The sequence below is a fragment of the Ahaetulla prasina genome, chromosome 3 (genome assembly GCF_028640845.1).
Source record: "Ahaetulla prasina isolate Xishuangbanna chromosome 3, ASM2864084v1, whole genome shotgun sequence".
NCBI lineage: Eukaryota > Metazoa > Chordata > Lepidosauria > Squamata > Colubridae > Ahaetulla > Ahaetulla prasina.
The window spans coordinates 112841727-112868078 of record NC_080541.1 but is presented as its reverse complement, the minus strand read 5'-3'; the positions used below and the strand labels follow the sequence as shown (position 1 = coordinate 112868078).

The 26352-nt window shown below is 43.5% G+C and overlaps 1 protein-coding gene across 5 annotated transcripts in view; it reads left to right on the top strand.

Moving 5' to 3' along the window:
- Nucleotides 1–26352, top strand: part of DELE1 (DAP3 binding cell death enhancer 1) — a 139382-nt gene that overhangs the window by 29053 nt on the left and 83977 nt on the right. For 4 of the 5 annotated variants that reach the window (XM_058179201.1, XM_058179200.1, XM_058179204.1 and 1 more), the window contains exon 5: nt 329–390. The exons of the other annotated variant lie outside the window; for it this stretch is intronic. In XM_058179201.1, the coding sequence (XP_058035184.1) occupies nt 329–390 (62 nt within the window). The remainder of the gene's footprint in view (nt 1–328; nt 391–26352) is intronic. 5 annotated transcript variants of the gene reach the window in all.

The following is a 26352-nucleotide window of genomic DNA, read 5'->3' as shown; positions in this document are numbered from 1 at the left end:
TAATTTTTATTAAGACTACTAAAAATAGAAAACAACTTTGTCCTTTTAAATCTAAATTTATCTTTAGACCTTGATAGTCTCTACCACGAAAGTACTTTATATTGACTATTTGTTTATATATATCTTAGTAGTCTTCGTAGCAGAAAATCTTCAAGGTTTTTACTAAACTGAAATCAGCACAAATTGGTTAATGAAAAATGTGAAACAATTATGTTGCTCATTCTGAAGAGTATCAGAGAGGAATAGGAGAGTAGCTACAATAAGGTAAATAGGGACTATGATAAACTTTTACACTAAAACTTAATCATTAATGTATCTTATATTCCAGGGAATTTTGTCTTTTCATCTAGTACCAGCTTTGAATCAGATTCTTTCCTATTGGATTTGAAGGTACTCACTTCTATTTTTGTTTTGTGGAATAGACTTTAACATCTTCGTTGCTTTTTTTTTTTTTTTTGATATAGATAATATTGCAAGCATACTTTTTTTACAGTATAGAATAGAATAGAATAAAATTTTATTGGCCAAGTGTGATTGGACACACAAGGAATTTGCCTTGGTGCATATGCTCTCAGTGTACATAAAGAAAAGATACATTCATCAAGGTACAACATTTACAACACAAATGATGGTCAATATATCAATATAAATCATAAGGATTGCCAGCAACAAAGTTACAGTCATACAGTCATAAGTGGAAAGAGATTGGTGATGGGAACGATGAGAAGATTAATAGTAGTGCAGATTTAGTAAATAGTTTGACAGTGTTGAGGGAATTATTTGTTTAGCAGAGTGATGGCCTTCAGGAAAAAACTGTTCTTGTGTCTAGTTGTTCTGGTGTGCAGTGCTCTATAGCGTCGTTTTGAGGGTAGGAGTTGAAACAGTTTATGTCCTGGATGTGAGGGATCTGTAAATATTTTCACGGCCCTCTTCTTGATTCGTGCAGTATACAGGTCCTCAATGGAAGGTAGGTTGGTAGCAATTATTTTTTCTGAAGTTCTAATTATCCTCTGAAGTCTATGTCTTTCTTGTTGGGTTGCAGAACCGAACCAGACAGTTATAGAGGTGCAAATGACAGATTCAGTAATTCCTCTGTAGAACTGAATCAGCAGCTCCTTGGGCAGTTTGAGCTTACTGAGTTGGCGCAGAAAGAACATTCTTTGTTGTCCTTTTTTGATGATGTTTTTGATGTTAGCTGTCCATTTTAGATCTTGCGATATGATAGAACCTAGAAATTGAAAGGTTTCTACTGTTGATACTGTGTTGTCTAGTATTGTGAGAGGTGGAAGTATGGAAGGGTTTCTCCTAAAGTCTACCACCATTTCTACGGTTTTGAGTGTGTTCAGTTCCAGATTGTTTTGGTTGCACCACAAGGCTAGTCATTCGACCTCTCGTCTATATGCGGATTCGTCATTGTCTCGAATGAGACTGATCACTGTTGTGTCATCTGCGAACTTCAGTAGTTTGACAGATGGATCGTTGGAGATGCAGTCATTGGTATTCAGAGAGAAGAGAAGTGGAGAGAGCACACAGCCTTGGGGGGGCCCTGTGCTAATTGTACAGGTATTTGATGTGATCTTGCTTAGCTTCACCTGCTGCTTCCTGTTTGTTAGGAAGCTTGTGATCCACTTACAAGTCTGTTCCAGTACCTGTAGCTGGTTTAGCTTAGTTAGAAGAATGTCTGGAATGATGGTATTGAATGCTGAACTAAAGTCTACAAAAAGGACCCTTGCATAGGTCTTTGGAGACTCAAGATGTTGTAGGATGTAGTGCAGAGCCATATTAACAGCATCATCTGTTGATCTATTTGCTCGGTATGCAAATTGCAAGGGGTCTAACAGCGGATCCGTGATGGTTTTCAGGTAGGAAAGTACTAGCCTTTCAAAGGTTTTCATGACTACAGATGTTAAAGCAACTGGTCTGTAGTCATTCAGTTCCTTGATGGTGGGCTTCTTCGGCACTGGGATGATGGTAGAGCGTTTGAAGCAAGAAGGAACATAACACATCTCTAGTGATTTATTGAAAATATGGGTGAAAATGGGGGCCAATTGGTCAGCACAAACTTTTAAGCAAGAAGGAGTTATCTTGTCTGGGCCTGGAGCTTTTCCTGGCTTTTGTCTGTGAAATAGGTCCTGCACTTCCTTTTCTGTGATCACTAGGGGTTGTGAACCCAATGAAATGGGGTCAGTTGTAGGAGGCTTGGCTGTTGTTGGTGTATTTGAGATGGGGGTTGTGGAGATAGGTGGCTGTAGTTTCCTTTCAAACCTGCAGTAAAACTCATTCAGGTCATCTGCCAGTTGTTGATTACCTTCAGCCTGGGAAGGAGGTTTGCCATAGCCGGTGATATTTTTAAGAGTTTTCCACATGTTTGCTGGTTCATTTGCTGAAAACCGATTCTTTAGCTTTTCAGAGTAGCTTCTTTTTGCTGCTCTTATCTCCCTTGTTAGTGCATTTCTGGCCTGATTGTACAGCATTTTATCACCTTTTCTGTAGGCGTCCTCTTTGGAATGTCGTAGCTGCTTAAGTTTAGGTGTAAACCAAGGTTTCTTGTTACTGTGTATTCGCAAGTTCCTTGTAGGTACACATAGGTCTTCACAGAAGCTGACATATGATGTTACAGTATCTGTGAGTTCATCCAGGTCTGCAGAGGTATCTTCAAAGTTATTCCAATCAGTGCAGTCAAAGCATGCCTGCAGCTTAAATTTTGCCTTTTCCGTCCAGGTCTTCACTGATTTAATTGCTGGTTTTGTAGTTTTAAGTCTTTGCCTGTAAGCAGGTACAAGATGAATCATGCATTATGTATGAGCTTACATAAATGATTAGTACCTTAATGTTTTCTTTTTTTATTTTTATATAATCTAAGATTAAAGTAAGAGGCAAAGTGGTGCAAAGTTTACTAGGAAGAGGTTCACAAGGCTGAAACCTCAAAAATGGAATGGCTGAGACTATGCCAGAATAGTAAATAGACTGAAACAGCAGTTTGGGTGAAAGATAGAAGAGACCATTCTTAAAGAAAAGAAGGCCATGGATAAAAGTTCTGGAAAGGTGTATTAAATAAAAAGATATTATAGGAAAAACTAACTTGGGATGACATTTAGGAAAAGCTTTTATTAGCAGAAAAAGCATTAGGTAAAGCTAGCAATACAGAATAAAGGTTTAATCCAAAATAATTGGATTGATGAAAGAAACAGTAGCTTACAAATGATGCCACAGCTATCATTTCCTAAGGTTTTATCTGTTTTTAAAAATATATAAATAAACTACAACACAAAGAATAAGCATGTAACTTATTATTTATTTAGACACACATACACATAAAAACATGTCCAAATATTGGCTTTTGAATATGAAATGTATCACATATTTGCATCTCTTGATGGCACCAAATCAATGCAAATCATTGGCTTTATAATGAGAAAAACTTGAATCAAAATTAAAAATGCATATTTTAAGTATCATGATTTAATGTAGTTAGCCTGTTTTTTAACTCTCCAAACTTTAAAGAAAATTGATTTTAATACCAAATAATAATATGTATTGATAGTAATTTGGTTTCCCTATAACTGTGGCCAGGAAATAAAATTTGATTCTGGGGTATATGGTACAGTTCAATATATAATCAAAGGACATGTGTTATTGCCGAAAAATACAGATATGCCTCCTAGTTACCTTGTGAATCACTTAACCCTTGAAAAGGGAATGCAGTTAGAATCATATCTCAAAAAAGAAATCAAAACAAGAAGTTGGAATAACATTGGTTATAGAAAATGATTCTTAATACTGTTTAATTCAGTGAGATTACTTTTGAGTAGACAAGTACACTGTTTGAAAGCGATCACGTGCTCCGGCCCCTCAGTCCCTACCCGTTCCTCGGGCGGCCATGACCCTCAGAGCCTGGGTTTTCGATTGATGTTATGTAATGCTCGGTCCGTGGTTAATAAAGCTCCCCTGATTTGTGATCTTATTCAGGGGGAGTCTGCGGACCTTATGGGCATTACGGAGACCTGGTTGGGCCCAGAGGGGGGGTTCCCCCTGGTCGAGTTGTGCCCTCCAGGTTTCCGAGCATTCCATCAACCGAGGGCCCAAGGTAGGGGTGGGGGGGTGGCGGTTGTTATTAGGGAAGATCTAGAGCCTAGGGAGGCCACTGTTCCTAAGATTGCCGGTTGTGAATCCCTCTTTGTGAGGTGGGGTCATAGGAATCAGTTGGGCTTGTTGATCACGTACCTGGCTCCTTGCTACATGACTACAGCCCTACCTGAATTGCTGGAGGTACTTGCCGGGGTGGCAGTTGAGACCCCCAGACTTATAGTCATGGGGGATTTCAACTTGCCATCGACCGGCTTGTCATCGACTGCAGCTCGGGAGTTCCAGGCTTTCATGACGGCCTTGGACCTGATTCAAGTAAATGATGGCCCTACACACATGCGGGGAGGCACACTGGACCTACTCTATATCTCTGGACAGTGGTTAAATGATCTGGAATTAGATGATTTTGTAACAGAACAGGTGTCATGGTCAGATCATTTCCTCCTTCGCCTGGACTTCCGAACCGCCACCCACCACCGCAGGGAGACGGAGCCAATACGTTGGTTCCGTCCCAGGCGCCTGATGGACCCTGAGAGGTTCCTGATGGAGCTTGGGCCATTTCCTGAGGATCTGGCCCACGGCACGGCTGAAGAACTAGTTGCGGCCTGGGAACAGGCCGCGGCTGGGGCTTTGGACCATGTCATGCCTTTGCGGCCTCTGACCCGGCGCAGATCTCGTCCGGCCCCTTGGTTCTCCGAGGGGCTGAGGGAGATGAAACGCCAGAGAAGACGCCTAGAGAGTACTTGGAGGTCCAGTCGTTCCGAAGCTGATCGGACACTAGTTAGGTCCTATTCTAGGACCTACCTAGTGGCAATGAGGGAGGCAAGGCGTTCCTACGCTTCCACCCTCATTGCGTCGGCAGATAACCGCCCGGCCGCCCTGTTTCGGGTGATCCGCTCTCTCCTTCATCAGGAGGTGCGGGATGACCCTTTGCGGGGATGTGCCGAGGAGTTTAGTGGTTATCTATACAATAAAATCGCTCAGCTCCGGGATGGTCTGGACCGAAATTGGGATGATCCAAGCGAGAGGGAGGAGGCACGTCTTGTTGAGTTTGTTTGGGATGAGTTTGATCTTGTGACTCCCGAGGACGTGGACAGGTTGTTGGGGAGGCTCCACGCCACCACATGTTTACTGGACCCGTGTCCTTCCTGGCTGGTGCTGGCCACTCAGGAGGTGACACGAGGCTGGCTCCAGGGGATTATCAACGCTTCTTTGTTGGAAGGGGTTTTCCCTGCCGCCTTGAAAGAGGCGGTGGTGAGACCCCTCCTCAAGAAGCCCTCCCTGGACCCAGCTATTTTGGGTAATTATCGTCCGGTCTCCAACCTTCGCTTCGTTGCGAAGGTTGTAGAGAGTGCTGTGGCGCGGCAGCTACCCCAATATCTGGATGAAGATGTCTATCTAGACCTGTTCCAGTCCGGCTTCCGACCTGGATACAGCACGGAGACAGCTTTGGTCGCGTTGGTGGATGATCTCTGGAGGGCCAGGGACAGGGGTTATTCCTCTGCCCTGGTCCTATTAGACCTCTCAGCGGCTTTTGATACCATCGACCATGGTATCTTGCTGCGCCGGCTGGGGGGATTGGGAGTGGGAGGCACCGTTTATCGGTGGTTCTCCTCCTATCTCTCCGACCGGTCGCAGACGGTGTTGACAGGGGGGCAGAGGTCGGCCGCGAGGTGCCTCACTTGTGGGGTGCCACAGGGGTCGATTCTCTCGCCCCTTCTGTTCAACATCTATATGAAGCCGCTGGGTGAGATCATCAGTGGCTTTGGGGTGAGATACCAGCTGTACGCTGACGACACTCAGCTGTACTTTTCCACCCCAGGCCAACCCAACGAAGCTGTTGAAGTGCTGTCCCGGTGTTTGGAAGCCGTACGGGTCTGGATGGGGAGAAACAGGCTCAAGCTTAATCCCTCCAAGACGGAGTGGCTGTGGATGCCGGCACCCCGATTCAGTCAGCTGCAGCCGCAGCTGACTGTTGGAGGCGAGTTATTGGCCCCAAAGGATAGGGTGCGCAACTTGGGTGTCCTCCTGGATGGACGGCTGTCGTTTGAAGATCATTTGATGGCCGTCTCCAGGAGGGCCTTTCACCAGGTTCGCCTGGTTCGTCAGTTGCGCCCCTTCCTTGATCGGGATGCCTTGTGCACAGTCACTCATGCGCTCGTTACCTCCCGCTTGGATTATTGTAATGCTCTCTACATGGGGCTCCCCTTGAAGTGCATTCCGAGGCTTCAGTTAATTCAGAATGCAGCTGCGCGGGTGATAGAGGGAGCTTCACGTAGCTCCCACGTGACACCACTCCTGCGCAGACTGCACTGGCTACCTGTGGTCTCCCAGGTGCACTTTAAGGTTTTGGTTACTACCTTTAAAGCGCTCCATGGCTTAGGGCCTGGGTACTTACCTCATGCCTCCCACCGACCCGTACGCTCACACAGAGAGGGACTTCTCAGGGTGCCGTCCGCCAAGGAATGTCGGCTGGCGGCCCCCAGGGGTAGATCCTTCTCTGTGGGGGCTCCTACCCTCTGGAACGAGCTTCCCCCGGGCTTACACCAAATACCTGACCTTCGGACCTTCCGCCGCGAATTAAAAACATACTTATTTATTCGCGCGGGGCTGGCTTAAATTTTATTGGTTTTAAATTTTATTGGTTTTAAATTTTTACTAGTAATTTTTAGTGGGTTTTAGTTTTCATGTTCCAAAGTTTTAGGCCAATTATTTAATAAGTTTTTTAATTCGTATTTTAACTGTATATTATATTGTTTGTTTTACCTGGCTGTACACCGCCCTGAGTCCTTCGGGAGAAGGGCGGTATAAAAATTGAAATAATAATAATAATAATAATAATAATAATAATAATAATAATAATAATAATAATAATAATAATAATAATACTACACTGGGTAGAGGAAGTTGATAGAATATATTTAAAAATCAGAGATTCAGTACCTTGAACCCAAACCACATAGAGCTTTATAGACCCAACATCTTGGGCTCTACAATCAAAAGGCAATATACATGCTCTATAATTTGCGCCTAAACGTAAGAAATTATCATAGATTATTATTTAACAAAGTGTCATCTCACAACATTATTCCTCTTCATTATGGTGAAAAGACTTTGGAATCTCATGGATGCTTTCATTTCTAGAAGCCAGAGCTGGAGATGTATGAAGGCCCTTGTAGACGTTTGGAATGAGGAAAAAAAAATCCTTGTCATGGCTTCACTTCTGCCGTCTCTGTGGCTATGAAACCCCTACTTCTCCTTTTTTCTGGGAAGCTAAATTAGACAAATTGTATTAGAAATGCAGCAGAGCTAACTGGTTCATATTACTGCATAGCATTTTCGTTGACTATGTGACAAAGAAGAATTGTTTATAACATCTAGCAGCACTCTTTAATGTGGTCAAAGTATTATTGTTATTTTGTTCAGATAGTCTATGCTAGAGCTCTCAGAAACTTGCTGTGATTGATTTGAGAGGCATTTTAAGATAAGATTGCTTACTTTCATTGCCATTTTGAAGACTATTTGTAATAAAATACAAGCAGAAGTGGATATAGTGGATATAAAAAGTCTACACACCATTGTTAAAATGCCAGGTTTTTAAGATGTAAAAAGTTCAGATCACATCAATTTTTTTAGATCTTTAATATAACATACAAGCCGCACAATTCAATGGAAAAACAAATCTTTTACAGGGGAAATAACAATAAAAAACTAGAATAATATACTTGCATAAGTGTACAGAAAAAGGTGTAAGAAGGTATGCATACTTATGCAGCCATATGTGGGATGTGGCTGTGTTCAGAATTAGCCAATCACATTCAAAATGATAGTTAACTAGTAGTCATTTGCCACCAATTAAAGTGATTCTAATCAAGCCCTTATAAAGGTAACTGGTCTGGTAAATTTTTTTCTGACATTTACTCAGTTGCCTCTTACAGTAAAAGTCATGATCTGCAAAGAACTTACAAAGCATCAAAAGGGTGCTTGGGAGGTATCAGTCAGGAGAAGAGTAGGGAACAAAATTCCAAGGCATTTGATATATCATAGAACACAGTGAAGACAGTCATCAAAAAGTGGAGAAAATATGGCGCAACAGAAGTATTACCAAATACTGAATGTCCCTCCAGAATTGATGAAGAAACAAGAAAGCTGGTTTGAGAGGCTGCCAAGAGGACTATAGCAATATTAAAAGAGTTTCAGGAATTTCTAGCAAGTACTGATTGTACACTATGTGTGACAATAGTGTCCTGTATTCTTCATATGTCTGGGCTGTGGGATAGAGTGGTAAGACAGAAGCCTTTTTTACAAAGAAGATCATCTAAACCTGGCTATATTTTGCAAAAACTTACATCAAGTCTGACAAAAGCATGTAGGAAAATGTGTTATGGTCTGAGGAGACCAAAGTTGAATTTTTTGGCCATAGTTCCAAAAAGTATGTTTAGTGCAAAAACTACCCACTGCACCACCAAAAGTACACCATAACCTCAGTGAAACGTAGAAGTGGCATTGTAAGGACTTGCATCTCCTATCTCCTCAAGAAAGCAGAATGCTTGAAACAAGCAGCATTTCAAAAGGAACTTTTATTGAGAGATAGTGATAGCAAGAAGAGTAGGCAGGATCTGAAATTCCAGCTTAAAACAAGTTAAAAGTTGTATAACCCCCTTCCCATCCAGCCCGAGGTGAGCCAATCCACAGGTGTGAAGTTGTTGTGAGAACTTTGAGCCGAGAAGGTGATAAGTTGTTCTCTTAGGAGCTGCTTGCTCGTTCCTCCGGAGCTGAGACAAAACAGATGGCCCCAGGCTCATCCTTCCCCCTTCCCATTCCCAGGAAGGAATATCAAAGTAAAGGAAAGGCCAGAAACAGGAAAGATCATAAAATGTCATCCATGCCCCCTCCCACCAGAATTGCAGCATCCCGATAGGGATCTATGGGGATCTGACATGCTATCCCCCTTAGGAGAAGGAGAGATCCACATGGAAGAAAAGAAACAAGGGGGAGGAAAGAAAACACAAGTTGTTAGTTAGGCTTATCTGGGTATCTGGCATGAAACCGCTTAAGTAGCCTATGGCAGTGTTGGTGAACCTTTTTGGCACTGAGTGCCAAAATGGGAGTGCGCACATGGGGAGCGCCAGAAACTGGAAGAGCAGTTGCCTGGTGTGCGCAGTTGCTGTTCTGGTTTCCGGCACTCATGCATGTGCTGGGGAGCTGCTGTTCTGGTTTCTGGTGCTCCTCCACCGCGTGCGCACTCCCGTTTCAGCACTTGGTGCTGACAAAATAAATATATAGGCATTTGGTGCCGATAAACGCACACTTCCTCAAACAAGTTATGGTGGAGATCGGGAGTATAATAAATATAACAAGTCTTAAATATAACATATCTTAAAATTTAAGATGGCAGCAATGGAGGAAGCATAGTTACATTGCAGGAAGTAAAAAGAAGAGAATAGTTGCTATTAAAGTAAGATAAATGATAGGAGGAGAGGTGGAGAGGGGAATACAAATCATAGAATAAATCATAGAAAAAGAAAAATTAGTGGAGAATGGAAAAGGAGAAGAAAGACTGGAGAAATAGGAGGAAAACGATCCACAGCGAACTTGGCCTGCTAAGAGAAGCCCAGCTGAACCCAGAGAGGCCTTCCCAAGAGTATGGAGACCCATTGAAGTGAGGTGAGTGGAGAGGCAAAACACACTGGCAGAGAACAACAAGGCGAGTCGGTGAGCGAGTGGGGCCCAGCTGTGGAGCAGGGAGGAAAACCATCCATGGGGCAGAGGCAAGCCAACTGAGGGCAAAGCAACGACTGGCAGAGAAGGAAAAGGCGAGCTGGTTAGAGAGAGAGGAGCAGGGAGGAGGAGGAAGAGAACTGGCTGTGGAGAGGAGACGAGAGGCGAGCTTGCCATGGCCCATCCGGGCGGTCCTGTTGCTGGGAGAAATAGCACAAATGGGAGCCACGTGGCTGAGGAGCCAAGGGCAGCGCAGCAGACAGGAGAGCTGGCAGCGAGAGGCAGCACAACGAAGCAGATCCTGAGAGGACCGTGGAAAGCAATGGGACAGCATCGGTGCGACTGGAAGCTACTGGTGTTGGTGGAGCATTTCAGCACAGCGGGTCAGTGAACTGCTGTGTCAGATTGAGAATGGCAACAGAACAGCATGGGAGACCAACAGGCGAGTGGGTGGGGGGAACTGAGAATAGCAGGGAGAGATGAATACCTAATGGTGGCAGGAGAAAAACAAGTAGGAAGGGAGGATAAAAAGACAGCATGGGACACAAGCAGTGGTGGGATTCTGCCGGTTCTAGGCAGTTCAGCCGAACCGTTTGTTAAATTGCCGGTTCACCCCTCCCCTTGCCCCTCCCCTCCCCACCTGGTCGCTGGTGTCTGTCGGCCGCGTGGCACTTGGATCCGGTGCGCAGCGAGGCCACCGACCGAAGCAGGCCTCCATCCAAGCGTCTCTCTAGCCAGCAATTAAAGCGCCTCGCTGGCCACGTGGCCAGTGAGGTGCTTTAATCGCTGGCTAGAGAGACACTTGGATGCAGACAGGCTTTGGTCGGTGGGGGCTTTAATCACGTGGCGCTTGGATTGGGTGGGGAGCAGGGTGCATGGATCCGATCCGACAGAAGCCTGCCTGCATCCAAGCGTCCCTCTAGCCAGCCCATTGAAGCACCTCGCTGGCCAGCGAGACACTTGGATGCAGGCAGGCTTCGGCCGGCAGCCGCATGGTGCTCGGATCGGGAGGGCAGAAGTGCATAGATCGGGGGGGCTGCCCACCCCCTGATCTATGCACCTCTGCCCTCCCGATCCGAGACCTTGCAGACTTTGGATCCTGGTTTATTAATATAGCCCCTGGATACAAAAATGAAACCAGCCTCTGCGATATATCCTAAATAAATGGACACCTTGTTGAGCTTTATCCAAAATAACATTGGGCATCGTATTGATAATTATCTATCTATCTATCTATCTATCTATCTATCTATCTATCTATCTATCTATCTATCTATCTATCATCTATTTAGCTATCTATAATCTATTTACCTATCTATCATCTATTTATCATCTATCATCTATTTAGCTATCTATCATCTATCTATCTATCCATCCATCCATCTTTCTATTTTTTCTATCATATTGAGCTGAATAAAATTGCTCATAGTGCCATCCTTTCTGTGTCAAAGTTGACACAGCGCATTCTCAAAACGCCTATAGTGCACTCCTAATTTTGAGTTCATTTGCTCAACTGTTTTAAGTATGCATCAAAAATACACTGCTCTTTTCCAATTCCCATTCATACCATGGCTAAATGAAAAGAAAAAACCTTGAAGACAATCTTTTCCTCCAAAAAAAGAATAGAATTACCATATTGCCAGCAAATGTAAGATGGAACATGCAACCTCGCCCTCCAATTTTAAAGAGAATTTTTTTCAAGAGCAGCATAGATTTCTTTTGATTATAATGCAGCCATAACTCTGAGATACGTTTTTATACCCAAGAGCTAATGGCTAATTTACCAGTTACTGCAAAGACAACAAAGCACAAATCAATATGATAACTCTATCCCAATTCTGGAAGAACTGAGATGACTCTCTGGGCAGGTGTAATTGACAATCACTGTGATGCATTTTAAATAAAAAATTGTACATAACTGCTTGATTGGGAAAACTGTGTCATTTTATGAGACTCCACAACAGGATTCATATACAGGAAATTCTCAGGCAAGAAATGTTAGAATACCAGGGCAGGGCCAGCCTACCCTACCCCATTTGAAGAAAGAGTGATGAAGAGAAAGAGGGGGGCAGAAAATGATGAAGGAGAGAAAGAGAAGGAGGAAGAAAGAGATTAAGGAGAGAAAGAGGGGGAGAAAGATGAAGGAGAGAAAGGGGGGAGAAAGATGGAGAGAAGGAGGGAGGGAGAATGGATTTGTTCTGGTAATTGATTTAACAAGCATGGCACTGAAAAAGTGACTTATGACCATTTTTCACACTTAGGAATATTGCAGCAAACTCTCAGTAGGGCAAAGAAGCTATGTTACATGACCACCTGGCCACGCCCACCCGGTCACATGAAGACCACAGTTGTGACATGAGTGACATGGCTATTAAAAATGCTGCAACAGGCATAAATGATGACCGGTCATAAGTGTGAGGACTGATCAAAAGTGTGAGAACCTGTCAGAAATCACTTTTTTCAGTCCTCTGAGTAGTCCCTATGTGCATAGGGACTACCGAGAGGGCTGAAAAAAGTGATTTCAGATAGGTTCTGACACCTTTGAACAGACCTCGCATTTATGACCATCTTCACATTTATGCCTGTTGCAGCAATCTTAACCGTGTCGCTCATTTCACAACTGCTTCTCTTCACTACGGTTACAAAATAGGGTGCCAAACGTAAAATGTGAGGACAGTCATAAGTGTGAGGACTGGTCAAAAGTGCAAGGACTGGTCAGAAATGACTTTTTTTAGCCCTCTGAGTAGTTTCTATGCCCATAGCCATGGCCACCCGGTCACATGACCAGCTAGCCACACCCACCCAGTCACATGACCAGCCAGCCACGCCTACCTGATCACATGACCGGCCAGCCACACCCACCCGGTCACATGACCAGCTAGCCACACCCCAAAATAAGCCATGCCCACAAAACCGGTTGTTAAAAAAATTGAATCCCACCACTGGACACAAGGCAAAAGAAAATCAAAGGCAAGTAGGCAATACAAGTATAGAACACATAAAGGCAGAGAAGTAAGAGATAAATCAAGCCCACAGGAAAGCAGGGAGGAAAAGGATCATAAGAAGGAAGGGACAAAGAACATTCCAGCATAGGCTAAGAATGAACTTCACACTTAAGCCCACTCAGCACTAAAAAAAAATTAATTGGACAATCTAAATGATCTGGTAGACCCTTAAAATTTTAAGCTAGACAATTTGAACTGTAGAATTTTAAATCCTTAAACTAGGCATTCTTTAAATGTTAGAACCTTAAACCATAGCTAGACTTGAGTACCCCAAATTTTAAATGTTAAACAATCTGTTAGAACATCTGTATCCCAAATTGGACATCTTTCCCTTTTAAAAATCTGTGGTAAAACCCTCTATTCTTTCACTCATTTTTTTGTAAACCCACTCATGGAAGAAGAAACTGTTACTATTGTGATCTGCAGAACATGTTCCATGTATATACTTATGCCCAGAGAATACCCAAACTACATATGTACCAAATATAAATTAATCAAGTTACTAGAAGAAAAAGTAAAGGGTCTAGAGAAAACTCTAACCACTCTGAAACTCGACCTACAAAATGAGAAACCCCAAACCTTGCAAAAAGAATATGCCCAAATTGAACATAATAATGATCAAACAACTTCTAAAAGAGCTGACCCCTTAGAGAAAAAAGACAGATGGAAACGTCACTCATAGAAAAAAACAGAAACCTAGTACAAAACCCCTGTCCAAACCAACCCACTCTGAATCAGCCCCACTAGTGCTAAGCAATCGATATCATGGACTCTCGCTAGAAGAAAACATGCAGACACATAGAGAAGAAGCACTATCAAATGTCCCTAAAAAAGTAGCACCACCAAATGTAATAGATAGAAAAACACCATAAATCTCGCTACGGAAAAAAAGGCAAGTGTTGGTGATAGGAGATTCAATTCTCATGGGAACAGAACCTGCCATCTGTAGAACAGACAGTCAATCCAGAGAGGTATGTTGTCTCCCTGAAGCTAAAATCAAAGATGTGGCTGAGAACCTAACCAAAATAATAAAACCAACAGACCTTTCTACTACTACATGTCGGGACGAATGACACAAAAAAGGACTTGAAAACAATATTGAATGATTATGAGCAGCTAGGCAAGAAAGTCAGGATTTAGATGCACAAGTAGTTTTTTCATCTGTACTGCCAATGAAAGGACAACATCCGGCAAGAGAAAAAAGAATTCTAGAAGTGAATCACTGGCTAAAAGGTTGGTGTTGCCAAAAAACCTTCAGATTCCTGGACCATGGTCTACTAGCTTCAAGATGGGCTTTTGGCAAGGGATGGGTTGCACCTCACAAAGACTGGGAAGAATGTTTCCGGAAAAAGACTGGCTCAACTTATCAGGAGGGCTTTTAACTAAAATGAAGGGGGAGGGTGACCAGTCTTTAGGATCTCCAGGACCTAATTCCAAACAAAAACCCCTAGAAAACAAGGCAAATAACAAAGTAAGGAGCGATGGGAAGGAAGACAAACTCAAATACCAAATAGGAGACATAGGAAGCATATCGAGAGGGCGTGGCCAGTGTCATGACGGAATAGACACAAACCCTGAGAGCTCCGGGGTGAGTGCCAAAAATCCCCTCAATATGGGGTTCTGATCTGGACCATAGCTGCCCTGCAGGGTCAGCGAAGAATGAGGGAGCCGCTGGAGCAGACAGGGAAGTTGCAAATTCCCTGTAGCTCCGGCTTTTTCCCCTCAACCCAGCAAGGAGGACCGCAGCCATCACCAGCTGCCTGAAGTCAGGACGGCCACAAGAACGGGCAGGAGGATAAAGATAAGTACAGAACAAGATATTGAAACCGGGTGAGTTAATACGAGCACACGAAGAGGCACTAAGAGCAATTTTGCCAACAAGTATTTAAAGAAAAATTGAGAAATAGCGGCTAATCAAACAGGAAATGAAAACGGAAGGAAATAATTAATGATACCTAAAACCTGATAAAATTTGGTTTGGAACCTAAATCTATGCTAATTGAATAGAGAAAATAAAGGAAACTATGACTTCTAATTAAAATTGACTTTGGAGAATTTTGGAGGTTTTTATCGATTATTTAAAGATTATAAGCAAGAAGGAAAAAGAGAGGAATCAACTAAGACTTTAAAAATGGATTTTAATTGAGCATGTCCCAGTTCCTCTATTCCTTATAAATCTGGATTCAAAGGATTATATTGAAACTATTTAAACAGAACTGAAAAAAGGCAACAAATTGAAACAGAGAAATAAGGTGCGGCTCGAAAATGGATACTTTGTTAATTGTGAATTGTAACTGTAGACTAAAGACTGACACCTAAAGGCAGAAGAAGAAACACAGGAGGGAAATGTCTTTGTGATTTCAGGACAATTTCAAAGGAGAATTTCAGCAACTAGATGGATGACCTTTAAGACTCATAACATCAAAGAATAAAACAGAAAACAATACTAAAGACTGACACCTAAAGGCAGAGGAAGAAACACAGAAGGGAAATGTCTTTGTGATTTCAGGACAATTTCAAAGGGAGGAGTTTTGCAACCAGATGGCTGACTTTTAAAACTCATAATATCAAAGAATAAAGTAGAAAATAATGAACAGAGAAGTTTACAACTGTCTTTTAAGCAAGAAATATAAGAAATGATTACAGAACTGGAATCTTAAAGATAAGAGCTGGATGCAGCAATGTTAGAGAAGAATATAAAAAGCATGATATAATAATGTAAAACTAAAGTTTCTGTTAAAGATTAGAGGATTATAAAAATGATGACAAGAGGAGGAATGGGGTAATAAGGAATCTAATAAGTTAAGAAAATATATAGTTTTTAAGCATAGGCAGTGAAATTGAAATAATTTGAGATAAAACTTCCAATAGAACATTTGAATATAAGTATGGAATTGTGTGAGAAATGGGATAGGTTTGCTCTTTTTCATTTTGTTCTTTTTATTTTGTTTATTACTTTAAATTTTTTCTTATTTGGAATGGGATTATGAAATAATAAGTGATGAGAGACCTTTTTGAAATTAAGGTGAGATTGAATTTGGGAGAGATTTTTATTGAGATTACTTTCTCTTTATCTTTTTTTGTTACTGGTCTGTCTTTGATAATATTAGGGATAAGCATTGTATTTGTTTAATGAAGAAGGGAGGGGCAAGAAAGGGGGCAAAAATGTGGGAACTAGACTTGATTCGATGCTATTTTGGATAAAGGGGTGGAATAGATGTTTTGATGGAAATGTGCAAATAATTAAATTTTAAGAGGGAAGGGAAAATATTGGACAAACAATACAATGAGTGGGTGAAATTTGAAATGTGTTTAATTATGCACCTGACATATCTTTTTTTTTTTTTTTTTTATTCAAAAAGTTTTACAAAAATTTTTTCCCCCCTTTCCCTCCCTCCTCCCCCCTCCCTTCGCAACCCCTCCCCGACTTCCCGGAACGAGCACAAGGTATAGTTAAAAGTAAAACAAACATATGCTAAAAAGTTTTCGTCCCAACTTAATTATACCCCTACAATCATCAATTCCTAACTTCCCCCAAAAGCTATCAAAAATAATACACTATCTTGTTCAAAAGATCTGTATGTGGTTTTTTTTCTTTAAAAAAATAAAAAAAACTTTTTTTCAAAAAAAAAAAAAAGGAAGCATATCGAGAGTCAGGCATAAAGACCCCAAGTGCCTGTGTACAAATGGACAAGGTCTGGGGAACAAACGGTGAACTTGAACTATTAATACACGAAGGTAGATATGACATAGTAGGAATAACAGAAACTTGGTGGGACAAAACTCCTGACTGGAACATACTGATAGAAGGATACAAACTCTTCAAAAAAACCAGACCCCATAAAAGAGGAGGTAGAGTTGCACTGTATGTAAAGGACCACTATATTGCTATATTATTGCATGAAACCAAAGACGAAAATCTCCTAGAATGCATAAAAGACAAAAAGAATGACATGGCCATAGGTGTATACTATAAGCCACCCAATCAAGCAGAAAAAATAGATATCCTTTTTGCCAACCAACTAACAAACATATGTAGGAAACACACTATAATAGTAATGGGGGACTTCAATTACCCTGATATCAATTAAAAAACTAATTTTGCACCAAGTGAAAAATCAAATAGGTTCCTAACCAACCTAGCTGACAACTTTGTTGTCCAAAAGATAGAGGAGGGAACTAGAGGGGCAGCCATACTGGAGTTAATACTTACAAACAGAGAAGTGATAGAGGGAGTTGAAACTGCAGGAACCTTAGATGAGAGTGACCGTGTCATACTAGAATTCAACATAACGCAAACACAAGCAGTAGAACAAAATGATACCAGAGTCTAAGATTTTAAAAGAGCTGATTTTAATAAACTCAGAACTTGGGAAAGATTCCTTGAATGAAAATATTAAAGGGGAAACAACTCAAGAATCTTGAGAAACCCTGAAAAATACGATCATAAAAGCCCAGACCAGCGCAATACTGCTGAGAAAGAAAAACAAGAAATCCAAGAAGAAACCAGCATGGCTGCACAAAGATCTCTCTGACAAATTGAAAGACAAAAAGTAATGAAAAGAGGGACACATAACTAAGGCAGGATATCAGCAGAAATCCAGAATTTACAAAGACGAAATCAGGAAAGCAAAGGCTCAGAATGAATAAAGACTTGCAACAAAAGTCAAAAATAACAAAAAAAGTTTCTTCCAACATATAAATAACAAGAAAAAAATCAAGAAAACAGCTGGTCCACTAAAGAGAGAAGACGGCAAGGAAGTAACAGGCAACAGAAAGAAAGTAGAGTTGCTTAACTCATTTTTTGCATCGGTCTTCAAGGAAAAAGAAACTAGCCCAACCTATCACAAAGATAACTGTAAAAAACAGACTGGAAATAAAAGTTAAAATAAGCAAAAAATAGTAAGAGAACACCTGTCTGAATACAAATCACCAGGACCTGATGGATTACATTCCAGAGTTCTAAAGGAGCTGGCAGATATCATCTCAGAACCATTGCACCACATCTTTCAAAAATCCTGGAATACCAGGGAACTACCAGAGGACTGCAAAAGAGCTGATATGGTTCCCATCTTCAAAAAAAGGGAAAAAAAACAGACCCAGGAAACTACAGACTAATCAGCCTAACATCAATACCCAGGAAGATACTGGAAAAGATAATTAAAAAACAGATCTGCCAACACCTAGAAACAAGTAAAGCAATCAGCACAGGTTTGTTAAAAACAGATCATGCCAAACCAATCTTATTTCATTCTTCAACATAGTGACTAAATTAGTAAACCAGTGAAATACTGTGGACATAATATACTTAGACTTCAACAAGGCATTTGACAAAGTAGACCACAACCTACTTCTTTGTAAGCTAGAAAACGTGGGATTGATAGTTTCACCACCAGATGGATTCGCAACTGGCTGACAAACTGTACTCAACGAGTAGTCCTTAATGGGTCTAAGTCTACATGGAGAGAAGTAAGCAGTGGAGTGCCACAAGGTTCCGTCTTAGGTCCAGTACTCTTCAATATCTTCATAAATGACTTAGATGAGGGAATAGAAGGGAAACTCACCTAATTTGTAGATGATACTAAGCTGGCAGGAATAGCTAACACCCTAGAAGATAGGCTCAAGATTCAGATGGATCTTGACAGACTTGAACAGTGGGCCCTATCTAACAAAATGAAATTCAATGTAGAGAAAAGAAATCTTACACTTAGGCAAGAAAAACCAAAAGCATGCATATAAACTGGGGCAACCAGGCTTAATAGCAGTGACTGTGAGAGGGATCTTGGAGTCTTGGTGGACAATCAGCTAAATATGAGTTAGCAGTATGCTGCGGCAGCTAAAAAAGCCAATGCAATCCTAAATTGCATTAACAGGGATACAATCAAGATCAAGTGAAGTACTAATACCACTCTATAAAGCCCTAGTAAGATCATACCTAGAATACTGCATCCAGTTTTGGTCACCACACTATAAAAAGATGTTGAGACTCTAGAAAAAGTGCAGAGAAGAACAACCAGAATGATTAGGAGACTGGAGACTAAAACATATGAAGGACAGTTACATGAACCGGGCATGGCTAGTCTAGTGGAGAGAAGGACCAGGGAAGACATGATAGCCGTCTTCCAATACTTGAGGGGCTGCCACAGAGAGGAGGGGGTCAAGCTATTTTCGAAAGCACCTGAAGGCCAGACAAGGAATAATGGATGTAAATTGACCAAAGAGAGATTCAACCTAGAAATGAGGAGGAACTTTCTGACAGAACAATCAACCAATGGAACAGCTTGCCTTCGGAAGTTGTGGGAGCTTCATCACTTGAGACTTTCAGGAAAAGATTGGACTGCCATTTGTCAGACATGGTGTAGGGTCTCCTGCTTGAGCGGGGGTTGGACTAGATGACCTATAAGATCCTGTTGTGACCCAGGTTCCCGGACTCGGACTCCTGGAGGATGATTCAGAAAGTGAGGAAGAGGAACTGGCAAGACCTGCTTCTCCTGGGCCCTCTCCCTCCCTAGCACCCACCCAGGAGGAAGAGGAGGGGCCGGCAAGACCTGATTCCCCCAGGCCTTCTTCTGATTTGGCAACGCCCCAAGAACAATCTTGGCTTGATGCAAGACTGCGCAGATGTGACTGGCGCGCGCAGCAGAGGAGGTGTTGGGACAAAGTCAAAGAATGATGAGTCACGGAGTGACACTCACAGAGGCTATAAAGTAGGAGGCGGAACTTCCTGGCTTTTTGTCTTGGACAAAGTAATGAATTTGCGCGGGCAAACTGTATCATGGATAGAAGAATCTGTTTGTGAGTGAATCGTGTTTTATTTATAATTTTCTGGTTATCTCCAGGGTTTTTGGCAGGCATGTGGGGAGACATCTCTGTGCCAGAAGGAATTCAGCCAAATGTAAATAAATTAGAAAGAGGCCTTTGACTGACTCTTTGTTGGGAGTATTGGGGGAGGGAAACAGAACAGATCCCTTCCAACTCTATTAATCTGTTAAATCTGTTAAAGTTTCACCAACACTGAGCTAGGCTGAAGCCTGAGAATTGTATGTAGGAGCTAGGATTAGAGGCCTTCACTATTCGTAAATAAGGGCAGGGGGAGATAAAATTAGAGTAGATCAGCTGGCTGGCACGCCTGGAGAGATGGCTCTGTGTGCCACTTCCAGCACACATGGTGGTTCGCCATCATAGGCTCTAACATGTTTCTTATGTACCCATTTGTTTTTGGACGAAGGGAGATTTTTCCAAGCCACCAGGTACTGGATTATGCCATTCTTTATCGTGCTTCATAGAATCCAGTATTTCCTTGATTTCAAAATGCTGCTCTCCCTCAACCATAATGGGTTGTCGCAGTGTGGCAGCCTTAGATTTCATGGGGGAGGTTATTTCAGGCTTTAGGAGGATGCAGTGGAATACCAGATGTACTTGTCCCAGTGTTCTTGGCAACTGGAGTTCTACTGTAACTGGGTTTATGATGCGTGTAATGGGGAAGAATCCTATGAATTTTGGTCCTTGCTTTTTTGAAGATTGCAGGGACTGTAGAAATCAAGTGCAAAGGTATACTCTATAACCAACTCAGAATGGTTTTGGCTCTGTTAGCTTTTTATCTGCTTGTGCTTTGTAAGCTGCTCTTGCTTCGTTTAAGGCTCTGTGTATTAGTGGGTGGGAGTGAGTGATGTCGAGTTGGCCATGCCCACCCAGGTTTTGTGGTTCCCAGTGTTTTGTTTTCTGTGAGAAATGGGTCCGAATGGCTCTGAGTGTTTAAGGTTGCAGACCCCTGGGCTAGTGCTTTAGCTGTAGGAATTTTCTGACATGCAATGAAGTCAGTACCCAAATGACAGTGTTTCCTGCACTTTTTGGCAGCTCTACTATGAAGTTCATGGAGATCTCTCCAGGGTGCTGAAGGTTCAGCTACTGGTTGGAAGAGGCCAGGCATTTTCCCTTGTCATCTTTTAGCAGAAGCACAATTAGGACAGCTGGTGATGTAGCCCTCAATGTCCTTCTTTAGGGGTGGCCACCAAAATTACCATTTTAGTAAGTGGAGTGTCTTAACAAACCCAAAGTGCCTTGCCACTTTGGAGTCATGGAAGGTTTACATGAGCTTCTTTGACAAGCTGGGACATACAGTTCCCCCCCCCCCCCACGCAGGGTAGTCCATCCTTTATCGAGCAGGAGTTTTTGTGGTTCAGGAACCACTAATCATCAACTAAAGCCTGCTGAAAAGCTAGGGTGGTGGCATTGTCCGGATAGGGGTCTCCTTTTGCCTGCCACCAGAGATCACTTTTGCCGCTAATTGTGAAGCTGGAAGTAGGGGTTTAACTATATCTGGCTTGCTGCTGTTGTATTGCAGCAGTCTTAACAAAGCATCGGCCAGGAAGTTTTTCCCTCCTGGAAGGTAGCAGAGAGTGAAGTTGAAATGCTGGAAGTATTGGGCCCAGCACACTTACTTAGGGGGCAGTTTCCTCAGAGAAAGGGAGGGCGAAGGCACAAGTTTAGACACAGGTCAATAAGGGAATTGCTCATGGAACTGTTTGACAAGTCGGGGGAACAAATTTGTTAGCAGCCACCCATTCAGTTCTGAGGGAAGGAAGTCCTTCCATAGGATCAAATACTGGAGTTTTCCCTGTGAACATGGAAATCCAAAATTTTTCTAACCTCAAAGTGTTGCTTTCCCTCAATCAAAAGGGCCATAGGGGAAGTTTTCTCATTTAGGTGCAAAGGGAAACTGCCCTTTGCTGCTTTTTGCAAACTACAGTGGAACACTGAGTGGACTCTTCAGACTTTTTGCTAGTTTTACTTCTGCGGTCACTGGGTTGATGAGGTGAATGATGGAGAAGGGGTCAACATATTTGGGGTCCAGGGTTTTTGTTTTTTCCTGGATTGCAAAAACTTTGTGGATAGGAAGACCTTGTCTCCTATTTTAAATTCCTTTTGTGGAGCTCTCTTTTTGTCAGCATATTTTTTGCATTCCTTCCTGGCATGGGCAAGTTCTTTGTGTACTACAGGCCAGGTATTCTGCAGGGAAGTGTGGCAAGGGGCTTGTTGGGGGAGCTTAGGAATGGGATTCAACTCCCAGCCTGTGGCAACTTGAAAGGGGGTGAATCCCATGCTGCTGTGGACTGTATTGTAATAGGTGACCTCAGCAAATGGAAGGAGGTTTGCCCAATTGTTTTATTGGTAGTTTATGTAGCAGTGGAGTTATTGTTCCAAAACCCCATTAGTTCTCACACACACACCCATTCATCTAGAAATGATGGGAGGAGCTAAGTTCCTGGGAGATCTTCAAAAGTCTTAAAAATTCCTCCAGAATTTGGACTTGAATTGGACTCTCCATAATCTGTTCTGGGACCCCATGCAGTCTGAACCGATGCTGTAAAAATAGTTTGGCTTAACCTGTGGGCTAAGAGAATCTTTGGGCAGGCTATCAAATGAGCCTGCTTGGAGAAAGTCAGTCACTGTATTTCTGGAGCTTTTCAGTAATTCTACAATGAAGTCCATGGATATTTCCTTCCATAGGGTTGAGGGGTCAGTGACAGGTTGCAATAGATCAGGAGTCTTTCCAGGTCATTTTTTCGCTGTGGCACATATTTGGCAGCTGGCTATATAACTTTCTATGTCTTTTTTCATGCCTGGCCACCAAAATTGACGTTTGGTTAAATGCAACTTTTTTATGAAGTCAAAGTGTCTTGCCTATGAGCATTCAGACTGACGAACCCAACCAAAGCAAGCACAGCCGAGATGATCCAATCTCTTAAGGCAAAACTTTATTGAGTACATTTCAGCACAGATGAGGGCAAAATCAGATCTGGCTATTTTCGGGGCAAACCCATATAATCAAAATATACATGGTAGTGTGTTCAAGGCTTCCAGATTCTTATTGTACGTCCAGACATGAAAGGGTATCTTACTACCCTCTAAAAATTGTCTCCATGTGAGAAGTGCCCACTCACAGCAAAAACTTCCTTCTCCTATTGTTATGGCCCCGTCGGAGCTTGAGTCCGAGGAGGGGTACTGTCAGTTAGCCTGCTGCTTAGAAAAGGGGTGAGGGATCAGTGGATAATTTTTCACTGTAGCTTTGCAACTACAGCCTGAACTTTGCTTATCTCTCCAAGGACAGTTCTTACACCATTGGTATCTAGAAGCCCCCTCATTGCCTAACTACAAGGGGGTTGGGATGTACAGTTTGTTTCAAGTTGCTGTTTTTGTGCACTTTGCCTCAGCGCTTGCCTGGAATTTCTTGCTGTCAGGTCTTGCCTCTCCAATCTTCCCAAGAAAGCAGGACTCTTGAAACTGAAGTTGTTCCAAAAGGAACTTTTATTGAAAGAATTGTGATAGCAAGAGGTCTAGGCAGGAACTAAATTGTCCCACTTAAAAAACAGCAATTTAAAGCAGTGCAAACAATACAGCAATGCAAGATCCGGAAACTCACAGCACAGCACAGCAATGCAGGAAACAGAAACTTCATATAGAGGTCTCTCCAAACAGGAAATAGAAACAGAAACTTCATATAGAGATCCCTCCAATCCTCCTCCCCCCCCCACCAGAATGCCAGCATCCCAACAGAAATATACAGGACCCGACAATGTCAATGGCATATAAAGAGAATTTGTATAAGATGTTTTACAGGTGGCATCTACTCCTGACGAGAATAGCCAGAATGTTCAAGAATAAATCTGAAAAATGTTGGAAATGTCATCAGATACCGGGCTCATATTACCATATGTGGTGGACGTGCATAGAAGCTAAAAGATACTGGACATCCACACGTGGTTGGAAAAAATGATAAAAAAGCATATACACTTTAAACCAGAATTGTGTTTGCTAAAAATTGGAAAAATGAGAAAATACCAACACAGGATGAAGTTGTTAAGAAAATAATGGAATGTGCTGAAATGAGCAAATTGACATTTGAAATTAGAGAACAGGAAGATAAACAATATTATAAGATATGGGACTTATTTTATCAATGGCTAGATAAAAAAATATGGTAATGAAATTTGGTAGAGGTCTTTATAATACAAGAATTGTAGAAATATATAAAATATAATGTAAAGATATATTATTATGGGATTGATTCAGGATGATGAAATGAATGATACAATATAAGTTAACTTAAATTTTAGAACATTTTGTATGAAGTGAGGGAAGAAATAGCCATAATTAAGTAAATGATCAATGAGGATAAAAATATTTGGATATATACTAGATTGATTAATGTGAAATTAGGTAAACTACAAACTATGAATATGGAGGGGCAGATATGGCGGAAGGGGGGGATCGTATCAACATAGGGGGTCACGCGTTCGATGTTTACAGGCGATCGCGTGCCCCGATCCCCCTGACTTTTCCCGTTCCCCGGATGGTCAAGACCCTCAGAGCCTGGGCCTGCGTCTGATGTTATGCAACGCACGGTCCGTGGCCAATAAGGCCCCCCTAATACATGATCTGATTCAGGGGGGTGCCGCGGATATTATAGGCGTTACGGAGACCTGGTTGGGCACTGAAGGGGGTGTGCCCCTGGTCGAGATGTGCCCACCGGGTTTCCGTGCATCCCATCAGCCGAGGGCCCAGGGTAGGGGTGGAGGGGTGGCGGTTGCTATTAAAGAGAGTCTAGAGCCGAGGGAGACCACTGTACCTCAGATCGCCGGGTGTGAATCCTCTTGTGAGGTGGGGTCATAGATGTCAGATGGGCTTGCTGGTCGCGTACCTGGCTCCTTGCTGCGTGACAGCTGCCCTGCCCGAGCTCCTGGAGGTGCTTGCCGGGTGGTAGTGGAGACCCCCAGACTGTTAGTCATGGGGGACTTTAACTTGCCATCTGCCGGCTCGTCATCGACGGTAGCTCGGGAGTTCTTGGCCTCCATGACGGCCTTGGACCTGACTCAAGTAGTGGATGGCCCCACTCACATCGAGGGAGGCACACTGGACCTGATTTTTGTCTCTGGTCAGTGGTCGAGAGATCTGGACTTAAAGGAAATAGTCATTGAACCTTTGTCATGGTCAGATCACTCTCTCCTTCGCCTGGACTTTCTGACCGCTACCCAACACCGCAGGGAGACGGAACCATTGCGATGGTACCGTCCCAGGCGCCTGATGGACCCAGAGAGGTTTCGGACGGAGCTTGGGCCACTTCCTGAGGGTCTGGCTCACGGCACGGCAGAGGAACTAGCTGCAGCCTGGGAACGGGCTGCAGCCGGGGCCTTAGACCGTGTCGTGCCTTTGCGGCCTCTGACCCGGCGCAGATCCCAACCGGCTCCTTGGTTCTCCGAGGAGCTGAGGGGGATGAAACGCCGGAGAAGACGCCTAGAGAGTTCCTGGAGGTCCAGCCGTTCAGAGGCTGATCGGACACTAGTTAGATCCTATACTAGGACCTACCTAGTGGCACTGAGGGAAGCGAGGCGTTCTCGCCTCCTCCCTCATTGCGCCGGCAGATAACCGCCCAGCTGCCCTGTTCGGGTGACCCGCTCCCTCCTTCACCAGGGGAGCGGGATGACCCGCTATGGGACGTGCTGAGGAGTTTAACGTTATCTATACGATAAAATCGTTCAGCTTAGGGACGGTCTGGACCAAAATTGTGGCGATTCAGGCGGGGTATCTGAGGGCGGTCTTGGTGATGTTGTCTGGGATGAGTTTGACCCTGTGACTCCCGAGGACATGGACAGGTTGCTGGGTAGATTGAATGCCACCACGTGTTTATTGGACCCGTGCCCTCCTGGCTGGTGCTGGCCACTCAGGAGGTGACACGAGGCTGGCTCCAGGGGCTTACGAGTGCTTCCTTGTTGGAGGGAGTCTTCCGCCGCCTTGAAAGAGGCGGTGGTGAGGCCCTCCTCAAGAAGCCTTCCTGACCCGCTGTTTTAGGTAATTATCGTCGTCTCCAACCCGCCGCGAAGGTTGTAGAGAGTATGGTGGCATATCAGTTTCCCTGCACCTGGAGGAAACTGTCTATCTGGACCTGCTCCAGTCCGGCTTCCGACCCGTTACAGCACTGAGACGGCTTTGGTCGCGTTGGTGGATGATCTCTGGAGGCCAGGATAGGGGTTATTCCTCTGCCCTGGTCCTATTAGACCTCTCAGCGGCTTTCGATACCATCGACCATGGTATCCTGCTGCGCCGGTTGGAGGATTGGGAGTGGAGGCACCGCCATCGGTGGTTCTCCTCCTATCTCTCCGACCGGTCGCAGACGGTGTTGACGGGCAGAGGTCGACCCGCGGCGCCTCACTTGTGGTGCCGCAGGGCCGATTCTCTCGCCTTCTGTTCAACATCTATATGAAGCCGCTGGGTGAGATCATCAGTGGCTTCGTGTGAGGTACCAGCTGTACGCTGATGACACCCAGCTGTACTTTTCCACACCGGGCCACCCCAATGAAGCTATCAAGTGCTGTCCCGTGTTTAGAAGCCGACGGGTCTGGATGGGGAGAAACAGGCTCAAGCTCAATCCTCCAAGACGGAGTGGCTGTGGATGCCGGCATCCCGGTACAGCCAGCTGAGTCCGCGGCTGACTGTCGGGAGCGAGTCATTGGCCCCGATGGAGAGGGTGCGCAATTTGGGC